At 35.6% G+C, this 15417-nt stretch overlaps 1 protein-coding gene across 2 annotated transcripts; it reads left to right on the forward strand.

The window, feature by feature from the left end:
* The first annotated feature begins 261 nt into the window (after nucleotides 1-261).
* LOC131307824 (transcription factor bHLH57) lies at nucleotides 262-5047 on the forward strand. 2 transcript variants are annotated; one of them, XM_058334526.1, is made up of 5 exons: nucleotides 262-742; nucleotides 1027-1689; nucleotides 2125-2622; nucleotides 3678-3813; nucleotides 4631-5047. In XM_058334526.1, the coding sequence occupies exons 1-4, from the start codon at nucleotides 707-709 to the stop codon at nucleotides 3762-3764; spliced, it is 1284 nt and encodes a 427-aa protein (XP_058190509.1). In that variant the 5' UTR covers nucleotides 262-706; the 3' UTR covers nucleotides 3765-3813; nucleotides 4631-5047. The 2 variants fall into 2 exon arrangements, with proteins under 2 accessions (XP_058190509.1, XP_058190517.1); XM_058334534.1 differs by lacking the exon at nucleotides 262-742 and adding an exon at nucleotides 864-884.
* The last annotated feature ends 10370 nt before the right edge of the window (nucleotides 5048-15417 follow it).

The raw sequence follows: 15417 nt of genomic DNA on the forward strand, positions 1-15417 counted from the left end.
TTTGGTGCCGGGCCAGTATTTCTCAAGTGGTATCCGTTTGATACATCCAGGTTGTTCAATACATTTTTTGATAACTCAGATTGAAACTCTATCTCTCCTCTCATTCCAAAACTCTCCCTCCAAATCCAAGCAGTTCAAAAATGCAATGGATAATTCGGATGCACCAAACAGATACTACGTGATACTCACCTAGCACTGAAAATTTTTCCCGCTTGCACATATTCTTTTACTCTGATCAGATACCTTGTTTCTTTCCCCCCCACCCTCCGTTTCTTACCACATCTGTCACATGCACACTCTCCTCTTCTTGGTTTAACCCCCTCCCCGGCCCCAAATTCTACTCGCACAACTGTTTGATTCGTCTTGGACACTCTTCTCTTCCTCGCTCTAATTTACTTTTGTTTCTGGGTCTCTGAGTTTTATACCACTAGTACTTCTTAAGCATTTAACGTTGATTTTCTACATCGCATCGGGGCTCGTTCTCCTTCCTTGGGCTCACACATTTATTATATATCTCAAGTTCCCTCTAGTTTTGTTTTAGTATCACTGTGGAATGTTTTTGACTGAGGCATAGAAAAAAAGAATTTATTGAAAGACATTTGTGGGTGAGAGCCAGGCCTCTCTCTCTCTCTCTCTCTCTCTCTCTCAATCAATATACTGTATAGTAGTACTCTGCAGCAACACCCGTTCAACCTTTTTAGCAGTAATGGAGGGGAGGCTTCAAGGACCCATCAATCCCTGTGTATGTTTAATGAATCTCTAGCTCAACCTACGTTTCCTTTTCTTGAAATTAATCCAAAATATGCCCCTGCATTTACTTCTCTCTGCATGTGGTTTAAGCTGAATCGAATCAGTAGACATATTTAGCATGGCATTTAATGCAAGTACGTTGGTTTCCTGAAAATGCTTATACCACTCTCCTGTCTGCATTTCCTTTTTAGACATTCGCTATTCTTGTCCTCCTCTCTCTCAACCACATCCCACCACCCCCCACCATTTATTCATTTATTTTTTTATGTTTTGCAGTTTCTTGAGGAGGAGCATTTGGATGTGGAAATGGAATGCTTGGAACAAGAAACCAGTAATAATACTATTAGGAAGTTGGGATTTGGGAGCCCAAGTGATAGCAGCTTTGAAGAAATGAGAATACCGTTTCTTGAGATGTTACAGAGTGGGGATTCACCAGCATTTTCCCCTTTCTGTGAACTCAGCTTTCAGGCCTTACTGAGTTTACAGCAGTTTAAGAAGCCGCCGTGGGAAGGGAGCCACAGCCACCAACAGTACTCACCGGAGCTAAGGGAGTGCAGCGGCGGCGGAAGGTTTAAAGGGCAACAAGATAGCTGCCTTACCCATGACGCTGTTGAGGTCCAGATCTCACCGGTTAAATCCGAGAAGATGGACCATCACAACACACACTCGGCTATCTATGTTGAAGGAGGCGCCAACTCAGACGGCAACCAACATGATGGGTCCAAGGCGGTGGAGTTGGAAGAACGGCCGGTGGAGGCGGCAGCGGGGAAGGGGCAGAAGAGGAGGAGGGTGAAGAGAACGAGACCGTCGGCGAAGAATAAGGAGGAAGTGGAGAGCCAGCGGATGACCCACATTACAGTTGAACGGAACCGGAGGCGCCTGATGAACGACCATCTCACTGCGCTTCGGTCACTCATGCCTTCGTCCTACATTCAGAGGGTACGCATTTGTCTATTTTCAACTCCTTGGACTTAAAAAGTGAAACTATAAAAGTTTGATTTGATGTGAATCACGCAATCCTAAGCATCAATTAATCTAAAATTTTCTCAATAAGTCTAGGAGCACAAATTTAAAACACAGTTCTAGACATAACGATGTTTGGAACCGCTTGATGTTTGTGAGAACGGCTCTGAGTCCATATGCATGGAATGGCACCCGAGGCGATTGTGCGAGGAGTTGTGTTCGGCAGTGTTTTTTAGTGGATACGAGAGAGAGATATTCCTAGTATTGCTCATTTTAATAAGGATATAATTTGTAATTAAATTTGTGTTTGGGAGAAAAGAAAAAAACTTGAGGCTAGAGAAGATGCTCTTACAATCAATTTCAATTCCGTTTATTTTGTGTTCTGAATTTGGAAATTACATGGTTTTTTAGGGTGACCAAGCGTCCATAGTTGGAGGGGCAATTGACTATGTGAAGGAACTAGAACAACTACACCAATCCTTACAAGCCCAGAAGAGAATGAAGAAATCAGACTTACTTGATCAATCAGGCTGCCGCGGCGGCAGCAGCGAGACCACCTCTACTTCAACCTCCTCCTCCTCCACCACTACCGGCATTTTGGCTACATCGTCGCCGCAAACTTGTCAATTCGGAAACATGAAGTCCGAAATAGGGGAACTAGGGAATTGCACAACGACGGAGGGAATTAATGTTCGGCGGAGTTATGAATTCACGGCGGTGAGGAAGTCGGGGGGCGTGGAGGTCCACGTGACGGTGATCCAAAACCATGTGAGCCTCAAGGTGGAGTGTCCGAGGAGGGCAGGACTGTTGCTCAACGCCATTGTGGCCTTGGAAGATTTGGGGTTAACGGTGTTGCATCTCAACATCATGGCTTTGGAAAATTCAGCTCAGTTCTCGTTTAATCTCAAGGTACATTCACATCTTTCATTAACTGGATTTTAACATTGTGAGGATTTTTTGTGATTAAACTTCTAGTCAAAATATTTGGGATTAAGTAATATTTTGTATGAGAGGAAATAAAAAAATAGGATGACAATATGGACCAAAATTGTAAAAATAATTCAGGAAAAATAATAAAGATAAGACTAAAGAATTGTCTTATTCAATTATTTGTCTTTAGTAAGTTTTTAAATTTTCCTTGTCAAGACAAATATTTGGGCCCGTTCCACGGACCACCAAACTTAAAGCGGAATACATTGGTTGTTCTTATTTAAATTTTTGTCGCATTTTTTAGTTTTTATTCCAAACTCCTGTGAATTATTGATTCGTCTAGATGAGAGGAATTGAAAATGTGAAAAAGTTACTTTTACCCAAATATTTTTAAAAATAATCATTTTTTAGCCAAAAAGAAAGGACTTTTTTGACTTATTTTAAGTAAAAAAAATTTATTTTCCCGATTCTTTCATCAAGACGGATCAATAATACACAAAAATTTGGCATAAAACAAATAAATGCGAAAATGTTTGAATAAAAATAAAAAATACTAAAAATTAAACGGAACGTAGCCTTGCCCTTAGAAATTTGACGTAGGTCCCAACGATTGATTTAGGTACAATGGTCTCTTAAAGCTATAGGAATTCTACTTGAAAAGGAAACCAAAAAAATATATATTCTAAAAGCGTATTGAAATTTCAGTACTCCTAATTATTTTACTCCATTATCTACAACATTACACACATGTAAATTTAAAAAAAAAAAAAGAAGAAAGAAAGTTAAATCACTGTTTATTTGGAATTTTGTTTGAGTCAACCATTTTGACTTTGGAATTGGAACCTGCAGCCAGCATCTTTTCTTCTCTTCCAAGAAAGAAAATCCAAAATGGAGACCTAAATGCATAAAAATAATGATTCGTAAGAATCTTTTTGTTGGGAAGCCTTTTGTTTACTTACAGTATGTGGGTTTTGACTGTCTGGACCCTACTCTTAATTCTGTGTGTTTGGTATGGATGTGAAATGCTCTCTCAGATAGAAGAAGGGTGCGAGATTGGATCAGCTGATGGGATAGCAGTGCTCGTACTTCAAATATTCTGCTTCATCCACCGCACCACCTAGTTGAATTATTTGCTCACAAATTTTGGACACGACATAATAGAGGGACAAGGTGGGTTCACCTGTAGTAAGTACTAGTAGTAGTAACGCTTTTCCCTTTTGTCATTCTTTTTCTCTTTTTTCTTTTTTTCTCTTTTTGGAGATGGTGGTGGAGATGGAAGATTAAAAAATGTGGAATTGTGAGAGGTTGTGGTGAAATAGAAAAAAAAATGTTAAGCACTCGAGAATTACCGTCACGTGATAATTCAGGACCGTATTCCAATTACATTTTCATCGAGCTAGATTCACCACATATTGTAGAGCTCTCACACAATTATGTTCATGGCGGTGCTCTATAAGCATTGAATAATCACTTGGTGAGATGGGAAAAATTGTTCAGTGTCTTCAAGTCGATGACGTTCATGTCTAGGGACGGATCTAAAGGGGGGCACATGTCCCACTCGAAAATAAAATATTTTTTTAAATATATTTTGTATAAATTAACATATACATTTGCATATATTTCAAAAATACACATAAGAAATTAGTTTTATGCTTGAATTTCATCATATGGTGAATTCATATTCGTTGTTTTACGAACTGTTTGTCAATTTGGAGCTATTCTTTCTTGATTCTTTTTATTTTTAACCGTTTGGGAGAAATTTTTTAAAATAAAGTCATCAACAAAACTAGCTTGATCATTCTAAAATTTGTCCATTTTCATTTAAAACGTATTTTAAAATTTTTGTCTGAGATTTTATACTCATTTTTACCTAATTTAAATTAAAGTACGTGTTATAAACTTTTTTAATTAATAATGAATGTCTTAATTTTGTACAATCTTATTGTGATTGACTCTAAAAATAAATTTTCGCCATTATGATTAACAGGTGCCTTCCACTGGGTTATATTTTTAAATTCGTCTCTGGTCACATGCATCGAAGTTCCTTCGCCATCACATGAATTTATGCGCGTCAATGTGGTGTTGGAAGAACGTGGGTCACCATGCGGCTATGTGCCTAAAGCACCGGAAAATAATTCTGGGATGGGGAACAGTGCGCGCACAGTTGTCTCGATCGGGAAACGACAGAGGGGGCGTTGCAGATGGAGTGGGCCAGAGGGCCAGATGATGCTTACCGATACGTGTTCTGTTTCCGATGACTATTTCGTCGAAAATAATATGCTTTCTTTATTTAATTAGTAGGGGTATTTATTTTATTTTATTTTTGATCGGCATTTATTTTAGTATTTTTTTGCTCTATTTTCCTTTTGTTAATTTATAAGGGAGTAGCATTGTTTTGTTGTTAGAACTTTTTGTAGTCCTCTTCTTTTTCTTTTTTCTTTTTCCTGATAAATTGATGTTCGAACCAGTTTGGACACACCTCGACTAATTTCGGAGTCTTAAAGTTGACGACTGAGCAAAAACTCTAGTGGCCTCAAGGAATTTAATCTCTGAAGATATTTGGCCTTCATAATACTATGGTACCGTCAATTGGTGTACACCAAATGTACACCGGTTATGGGGGACCTAACTCGAAATCTCACACAAATGATTGGCCACTCAACTTTTTTTATAATATCGTTTGAAGAATTTTGGTAAAAAAATTAGCTAAAGTTGATCAACTCGTTGCTCAATTTTTTGACAAAAAATTTTGCAGAGATTTCTCATCACTTAAAAAGTATGGTCTAGAAAAGTAGTGTGTCTACGATTATTTGTGCGAGACTCCGAAGTGTGTCTTTAGGATATTATAAATGTTCTCATGAATAAGGTTTTAAAATTTTCAGAGAAACCTCGGTAATATAGGAACTTAATTAATTAACCCCCTTTTGTTTGTGTAAAATCCAGCTTTAATCTGTTTTATAGTGACAGTTTTTTGGTTCTTCTGTTTAACCTTTATATCAGTTAGCACCTACCTATTATAAAAACTTTGTGGGATTTTTCAATCATTGTTAGTATAAATTTAGGAATCTGGCTGTCTAAAGTTCAGTAGAAGTGCGATCCAAGTGATCGGAACTGTCGGATGGTATTTTTAATGGTCCAGATATATTTTCATATTCTTGCCCGTAAAAGTTTCAGCAAATCTGAATCATTGATTATCAAGATGAACGGTTCAGATTGAACCGCACACGGTTCAGTGCAGTTGACTTCAACTGCAGAGAAACCGGATCCAAAATTTAGCGCTTCAAAGTGTTGATAGCTGAAAAGGATAGTAGTATTGCAACCAACCATGTGAATACAAGGTATTCAAAATTGTAAAGTTTAGGAGTGCCCTAAAGACGCGAGTTAACATGCTTAAAATCTTCTGTATACTAAAAAGAGCTTAAATTTGTTGAATTTGATATAAGTACAGCCGCTGAATTTTGAGCCAATGGTCCATATCAATTTTTGAATGTTTGAATGGCCGAGTGCCTGATATGAATTTTGGTAAAGAAGAAATTGTATACAACTGTGACAAGTTATTTTCATCTTGTATATTTTAAGTTGCAAGCAAGTTTAATTATGAGTATCGAATCGGCTAGAATATCGATTTTTCTACTGGTACGATACGTATTGACAACAACGAGATACATGTATTGTTACAGATATATTGCTATTAGAGCAATCCGCAATGTAATAATCAAAAGTGAATAATTAAAACTTGCCACGTGAGCTTTTGATTATTCATTTAAAGAGTTGCTAAAGTTAGCAATGTGAAATCCCACATTGTTATTTTTTATTATTCAAATGCCCAAATTTGATTATTGGTTAGGAGGTTGCTAACTTTGATTATTACAATGTGAGCATTTTTTTAAACACGCATTGCTAATAACTTTAGCAATATTTTGATTTTGATTATTACATTGCGGATGCTTTTAGCCTATTAGAGTATCCACAATAAAATAAGTAAATGTGAATAATCAAAACATGCCACATCAGATTTTGATTATCCATGTACACGTTGCTAAAGTTAGCAATTAATGTCAAATCTCACATTGGTTATTTTTGCCCATAATCAAAACCAATAGACCCTTCAAACTTTTTCCCTTCATTTCACGCATATTTTTTGAAAAAAAATAGCTTATTAAACAGTTTTTGAAGAAAAACAAAACAGTTGTATAAAAAAGAGATTTTCAAAAAAAAAAAAAAACAGTTGTTGTGTTAAAATAAATAAATTTTCAAAATAAAAAATAGTTTTTCAAAAAGCACACAATTTGTTTACTTAAAAATTATAAATACGGTTTAAGAAATTTTAAAAGAATTGTATTTACGCAAACAGTTTTGAAATTTTAGAAACTATAAATACAGCTTTTTAAAAACAGATTTTTTGTAAAAAATAGTTTTGAAATCTCAAAATCCGTTTACCAAAAAAAGAGTTTTGTGTAAAAGAGTTTTGAAAACAATTTTGAAATTTCAAAAACAGTTTTTTAAAAACACACTTTATTTACTTACACTTCTTAAATTTTTTGAAACATTTTTTTGTAAAAAAAAAGTTTCTGAAAAATCAGTTTTTGGAAAACATTGTTGAGAGAGAAAATGATAATAATCAAAACCAATAACCAAAATATATCACATCAACATTTGATTGTCTATTTAGTCCATAATCAAACTTAATAACTTTTACTTTTACATTGGTTATTTTTGCATTCCTAACAAAAAAAAACCCCACAATACACAATGCACATTTGTTCAATCGCAAACGAGTTTCAATTGCGCACCTGACTACACCAAATTATTCGTCTCGACGAGACAATTCCAATGTGAGATATTTTTGAGTTATTGAGTTTTGGTTATTGGTAAAAGTTGATAAGTTTGGTTATGGAATGGGTGAAATTTGGTTATTTGCTACTCCGTAAAAGACTTATAACTTTGTTTATTACAATATAGGGTTTTTTTTAGCATTGTTATTAAATTTGATTATCCACACTCATTTGCTTATTACAATGGGGATGCTCTAAGAGGTTGTTAAGTTTGGATATTTCAATGTGAGCACTTTTTTAAACAAACAATACTAACCTTAGCAATATTTTGATTTTGATTATTCCACTGTGGATGCTCTTTGTTTTCTATTTTTCCCATTGCAAACTTTATTATAAAATGTACGTCTATTTAAAGGAAGAAATAAAATCAAATGTAGTCTGGTGGAGCACTATTCAAGCCTTGTTCCTCTAAGAGTTTATCGGGCTTTTTGAATTTTGCTTTACTCAAAAAAAATTCACGCTTGTTAATTTTGTTTTAAAATTTTGTGAATTATTGTTTCGTCTGGACGAGTGAAATCAAAAAAATAAATAAATTATAAATTTAATTCTAATATTTTTTAAAATTTCCAAATTAAAGCTCAAAAACAGGAATACATATAGTAATTTTTTGGAACAAGGACAAAACTCAAAAAAAAAATCTAACAAAAACTCTTCTCCTAAACCGAGGAACAAGGACTCTTGACGATAGGTATTTGAGCCAAAACGGAATCACTGTTGTAGGATACCCCGGATTTTCTTAAAAAAACGACACATCAGTACGATACTGAATTCAAATAATATCTGCTGGCCAAGAAGTAGTACTGTAGTACACTATATGGGTGGACCGTAGGTGTGGAAGGGTTGGTGGGTGTGGTCCAAAATAGTGATGCCTTGCCTTTCTATGCTTCTCTGTTTGAGTTCAATTTTATTCACCCTTTTTTAATATTGTTCTTTTTTTATTAATTGAAATGGCATAAACTTCACTACAAAGTGATGTCAGGCTTATCATCTAATGCACTTTTTTGTAAGTATGACATCACTTTGCAGTGAGATTCATACCATTTTAATCAATTAAAAAAAGGTAATGTTCATCATCTTAAGTGAAAGATGTACAAAACTTAACTCTCTCTCTTTTAGTTGACTTTCACTCTATAGGGCTGAGTTTGTTGTACTTACACTTTGGGCAACGACTCATCATTACCTAATACGCATTTTTCTTTGTTTATTTCTGTTACAGATTCGTTTAACTTTATTTTCTTGAATCCATTTATTTGTCTTGATAAGAGGACTTTAAGAAGTATACGAATTATGACCATAAGCTAAAAAAGAAGAAGTTTTGTTCAGGTTGTAAAATTTCGAATATTGTCTTTTTGTCAAATTTTGTTAGATCCGTTCAAATATCCTTTGTCTGACATTTTCAATTTTAATTAATATATATTTTTTCTTTTTGATTTCTCTTATCTAGTCCAACTTTTAAATGCAAATATTTAATTTGATGGAAAACTTGAAATTTAACTGTTTATTTTAAGAAAATCCACCGTATGTTAAGGTAATAGATTTAGTCTTCGGAAATTAAACGAAAAAATAATTTTTTAAAAATAAATTGGAAGGCAAATATGTACGAATCATGTAGCTATTGTTATCTATTCAACATGGCAATGAAGAAGCCAATAAAACGCTTCCTGCTCAGCCACGCATAGGTCTGAGTAGAGTAGATCGGCATGCCCGGTGTCCCTGAACTTTGGCCTGTGAAAATTCCATAATCTACTACTTCGATAGTGCAAATGGCATAACTGTTTGTCTTATCTTACAAAGAACACTAATGACAAACTATTACAAGTTTTTTATGATAAGAGAGATGATCGGTGTTTGCACATTTTAGCAATGCGAAATGTTTGTGCAAAATTTGACAATGGTAAACTTTTGCTATATGCCTACATGATATATATATATATATCGGGACGGTTCAAGGGACACCCAAAAAAAGTACATAAATCTCAATCTTATAGTTCCCGATCAAATTTTTATGATCCGAACCGTTCAATGTGTGCAGAATGTGATTTTAAGGGTGCCCGCGAGAAATTAGCAAAAAAAATGACCGGAAAAGACTTGATTTGAGCAATTTTTATGTGAACCGTTCAATAAAAAACTGTTTGAAACTGTTCGGATCAAGCTCTTTTCGATAATTTTTTTGCTGATTTTTCACGGGTACCTTTAAAATCACATTCTGATCACATTGAGCGGCTCGGATCATCAAAATTTGATCGGAAACTATGAGGTGTTTTTTTAGGTGTTTTCTTAGGTGTCTCCGGAACCTCCCCGTATATATATAAAACTGTGTTGGGCTCCGATGAATCTGGTTCACTCCTTCCTGGACCATGGTTCGATTGTGAGTGGCTCCTGGCTTCCACCTAGCTTGCACAAGGAGGCACGACTAAAAGACCACACCAGAGGATCTCCGGGATAGCCCTCCGGTGTAAGAATAAGTACAGTTGCTCAGAGATGAAAGCTAAGAACTAGGGTTCGAGAGTATAAGAGAATGTACGTCCCTAGGGTTGGCATAAAGGGGTATTTACAGGGCTTCCCTTGGCTTGGCCTCCAAGATTGTACGTGTGCTTGTCACGCGTCGGTTGATGTCATATTTGCATCACGTTAGGGTTTTGTAACCGTTTTATGGGGTGAGCTGACACCTTTACGTGCCCCCATCTTTATCCAGGCATGTAACCGCTCGGATGACGTCACGATCGTCATCATGGCTACAGCTGTTATTCCCATGTGGATGAGCTAGTAGCATGGTCCCCACGTCCATTCAGGGTTGAACGTAGGGTCCGACCGTCAAAGGGTCGGCATGCTCGACAGGTGATTCCTTCTGACTTCTGGGGAGGCTCCGTCGAACGTCGGGACAAGCCAGGCCGAACCATCGACAAGGTTTGGACATGCACGAGCCGTTCGTGGGAGGCTCAACATTGGCTCGGCGTGGGCACGAGCCATTATTTTCGGTTTGCTACAAACTGCATTCCATTTTAAAGAAAGAATATAAACCATAAAACTCTTTGAATAAATTTTTATCTAACAACAAACTTGAAGCCCATGTAGGAAGAAAAAAGAAAAAAAAGGGAAAGGGGTGGGATAGCGATAATTCTACGGGTACCCGTGGGATACCGATGAAGATGGAGTGGGTAAAAAAAATTTTGTTCTGATACTTTCTTTGAAGTGCGCGCCCGATCAAGTTCCATAAAGATGATTGAGATGTTCAATTTTTAAATAATAATATTTTAATTTTTCACGAACAAAGTTGACCATCTGTTGGTTCAAATATTGTAGGTTGAGACTTCGCAATTTAGATTACTAAACTAAAAATTGAACTGATCAAATACTTAACCATATTTGCACGAGTTGTTTTTTTCACTCTATAGGTTAATAGATTATTTTTTGTTTTAAAAAAACATGTCGAATTATTTATTGGTAAAGATTTTTGCACTCCCCTTTTGAAGTGTGTTTAGTAATTTGGCATGAAACCTATGGCCACCGACTGGGTGGCTAACCAATTTTGCACCTACAGCTTTGCGAGGCCCACTCCAAATCTCGCACAGAAATTCGAGTCGTTCAATGATTTTAAAAATAAAAATAATCATGTAATCTGAATGAAAAATGACAAGATTGGATCGAACACCTACATATATCGGATTGAGCTAATTTTCGCAGCCCCACTCGTTTTTGTTTTCAAACTTATTGAACGGCTCGGATTCTTCGCGCGAGACCTAGAGTGAGCCCAGCAAAACCGTTTGTGCAGAATCGATAGCCACCCAGTCAGTGTCTGTAGCAAAGTTGGTAGTAATTTGGGGGGTGTGAAATTAATTTATTTATCAATACGAATATGTAATTCAAAGTGGACCCAAGACATCGTTTTGGGTATCCAAAATCTCTGTGCACGGTCTCCAATAAATTCTCTTGATAAGCACCCAATAATATAGATTCTTAGTGTTTAAGTCCTCTAGTATGATGTATTTGTACATATATGTTGTCGTTTTTATGTGATATTGCACGTAAGATGTATTTTTAGTATTTTCAGGTAAACCGTGTGAATAAGGCGCGTTTGAACGCGAAGAAATGCTCTGGGTGTCCAAGTGCCCGAGGCCACGTGGGGTTGTGCCACCGAGTCTTAAGAATCGAGAAGGGAAGCATCGGAGGGTGTCCGGGACGTGAGAAGGCCATAGAGGGCAAGATCAAAACAAAACTTGTCCAAAGATTTAGGTATCGATAACAATTTGCTCCAATCTGAACAAATGCGGGGGTGTCGATACCCCACTTTCTAGTGGTATCGATATCGAGAACTTACGAGGGATTTTTTGCTCTACGTATTGATACCAAGTATCCGGAGGTTTCAATACCCAGAGTTTACTGGATATTTTTCTCAAAATTTTCAACCTTTCATTTATGGAAAGTTTTCATTAATAGGCTATTTATGAAATATTTTGGGGAATTTTTGGTCTTTTGTAACTTAACTTTAGAGTCATATAAATAGGCTTGTATGTCTTTTATGAGATGGATGGCCATATAGTAAGCTTTAGGTCTAAGTTTCTAGTTTTTGCTCTAGATTTTTCCATAGTTGTTCTTCAAGTTTATTTTTTCGAGAACACCTTGAGGTATTTGTCGTTCGTTAATTTTCTCGCTTATTAATGTTGTAGCTACAACTTGGATCTTCCTTAATATCAAATTTATTTACGTTTTTATCAGTTAAATCTCATAGCTTATTTTTCTAATATGTCTTGTTCTTTGAGCATGAGTGAGTAATCTCTTAGGTTTGGTCATGGGGTGATTTCTATCCCATGCCTTAGTAGTTTTAATGGTTTAACTATAACTTGATCATGGTTTAGTAAGGAAATTAAGACTTAATCTCTTACTTCCGGCCAAACCAAAAAGCTATATATTACCCTTTTTGATCGTGTGTAGGTCGGAGTTTTAACCTACTTGTCGCACACGATGCTCGGTGCTTTAACGCTCCTTGTGTTTGAACTAAAAGTTTACTAAACGAGATTAAGCTATTTCCAAACTAAATCCATGATTATGCTTGACTTTTAACGTTGAGTGCTTCGGGTACAAGATTATCGATGTCTTGTTCTTGAGTTGTTAGAAAGAAACGGTTAAAACAGTTAAGACACGGGTGGTTTAATCCTTTCGACCTTGCCGTCTTTATATCTACGTTTAAACCTCATTTTTAGTCTTTTCATTAGAGTATTTCCACTTTAAAAGCAAAATCGATAGTTGGCCATCTAAACGACGCAAATCTCACATAAAAGCCTACAATCCGAATTAGGCTCCGTTCTAGAAACCTTCTTAAAAAATAAGCAGCTTATTTCACATTTTCAAACTCAAAAATAATTTAAATGAAAAATAATTTTTCAATTTTTTTTGCATCGTATAAAAGATCTAGATGAGATCTTTCAAATAAGATCCATAATGCATATTTTTATATTTCAATAAGTCCATAATTTTTTAGTATGAAATTGCCTTCTTAAAAAATAAGAATTTTTTTAGCGTTCTGGAACGAGGCCTTAGTTATATTCGAGCTCCATGTGGTACGATCTCAGCCTTTCTGAGTTATTCTGCAAATGACTAGAAGGCCCTACGCTTCGAGTAAGACATCCAGGAGTACCATATTCCGTCGTAAGCATCTCTCTCTATCTCTCTTCACTCTTCACTCTCATAAACCTCTCTTAAAACCCAAAACAAATGTCCCAAATCCAATTAGGGGATATTTTCACTAACAAAAAACAGTAAAAAAAAACTTAACACATTTTATTATCTTATTTTCACTAACAAAAAAATTTCAACATTTTACTGTCCCGTTTTCACTAACAAAAAAGTTGTCAACAAAATTATTTTTGTTACAGTAACTCTATCTACAAACCCATCAATATTCACTACTAAAAATAATTTGATATTTCTCAATAACTTATTCATCATCAAAAATACTTAACAAATTCATTATCGGAAACACCCCTCTTAATATTGTATTGTAGGAGTAGGAGTAGCAATCTGTTCCGCAACTTCTGTACCGGATTGTGGGGAAAGGGTAGAGTGAAGAAACGGAGAAAACGCATTACGGCATGCAGCCATGCAGCAGCAGCAGCAGCAGGTTTGACGGAATGGTGAAAAAAGGGTCAACTAAAGGACTGGGCAGACATTGGACGGTGTTTCTAGCTAGCTAAAGCCAGTATAGTAGGCAGTAGCATCTGATCTGATCCCCATCTGCAACAAACCAATGCCCATTACCATTACCGCATCATATCATTGCTGCCGCAGGAGAGAGAAAGAAAAGGAAAGAGAGGATTTGGTGATAGCCATGCATCTATCTATCTATCATTACGTGTCCGTGGGGTCAGGGCCGTCAGGCAGGCAATGACCCGGCCAGCGCCAATCCCCATACGTGACTGGTACCTGATGCATCGTCGACCCATCAATTATGGCTAAAGTCAAAATACAGACTTTTCCAGTTCACTCCTGCATGTACTGATGACTGATGTACATCTCCCTCCCAAAGTCCCTACCCTTTTGCCTTGGGCAAATTTCACTGACCTCCCCTGAGGTTTCTGACACGAACAGAAATCTCCCCTGAGGTTTCTAAAATGACACTGCTATCCCCTCATTTACCTGACAATACCAAGGGACCCCCCCTCCGTTAATTGCACGTTAGAAAACGGATGGAAAAGGTGATCGGCTTTGTTCGGTCCTTAGTTTAATTTTGTTTTAGTTTTATTTTTCAATCATTACCCTACTTCTTTCTCCAATCATTATCCTACTTCTCTAATTATTATTTTCTCATCTCCTCTCTCTATCTCTCTCCAATCATTACCCATCTTCTCAATCATTACTCTATTTCTTTTTCCACCCACTACTAAAACTAAACTAAACTAAACTTCAACCAAACAAAACCGATGTCATTGTACTATACTTTTTACAATACCTATACTACTCTCACCAGACTCTTTACCCCTCTTATTTATAAAATATAAAATACAAACATCACTACACTTTGTACCCATTTCACTTTGAGATTTTGTCCTTATTAAAAAGATTCATATTTGTCAATTTTTTATCAAACTTCTTTGAATTATTGGCTCGTCTCGATAAGAGGAATTGAAAAAGTAAAAAATTAAGACTTTTACCAAAGATTTTGAGAAATTCAATATTTGGGGTAAAAATAATAATTTTATATTCTTTTGATTCTTTTGGTTGAGACAAACCAATAATCCACAAAAATTAACACAAAACTAGCAAATACGAAAAAAATTCAAATACGGACAAAAATAAAAAAACCTAAAAATCTCACAAACAAGTCCGCATGAAAAAATTCGAATATGAACAAAAACTAAAAAACCTAAAAATTCCACGAACAAATCTCGTAAAAATCAAAAAGCCTAAAAATCCCACAAACTATTGGCAACGGAGGGTACGGGCTTGTTGGTGGGATTTTTAGGCTTTTTAATTTTTGTTCATATTTGAATTTTTTTCGTATTTGCAAGTTTGGTGTTAAATTTTTGTGGATTATTGGCTTGTCTCAACAAGATGAATTAAAAGAGTATAAAATTATTATTTTTACCCAAAATATTGAATTTCTCAAAATATTTGGTAAAAATCTTAATTTTTTACTTTTTTAATTCCTCTTATTAATATGAACCAATAATTCACAAAAGTTTGATATAAAACTAACAAATGTGAATCCTTTTAAATAAGTACAAAATCTCAAAGCGAAACGAGCACAAAGTGTAATAATATTTGTATTTTATTTTTTATAAATGAGAAGGGTAAAGAGTCTGGTGAAGGTAGTATAGGTATTGTAAAAAGTATAGTTCAATGAAATCACCTTTTCCATCCGTTTTCTAACGTGCAATTTGTAATGACCCGGATTTTTGCCCTATTTTTTTTAATACAAATTTGAAATGTTAAAACTAATTCA

The sequence above is a fragment of the Rhododendron vialii genome, chromosome 1a, assembly GCF_030253575.1.
Source record: "Rhododendron vialii isolate Sample 1 chromosome 1a, ASM3025357v1".
NCBI lineage: Eukaryota > Viridiplantae > Streptophyta > Magnoliopsida > Ericales > Ericaceae > Rhododendron > Rhododendron vialii.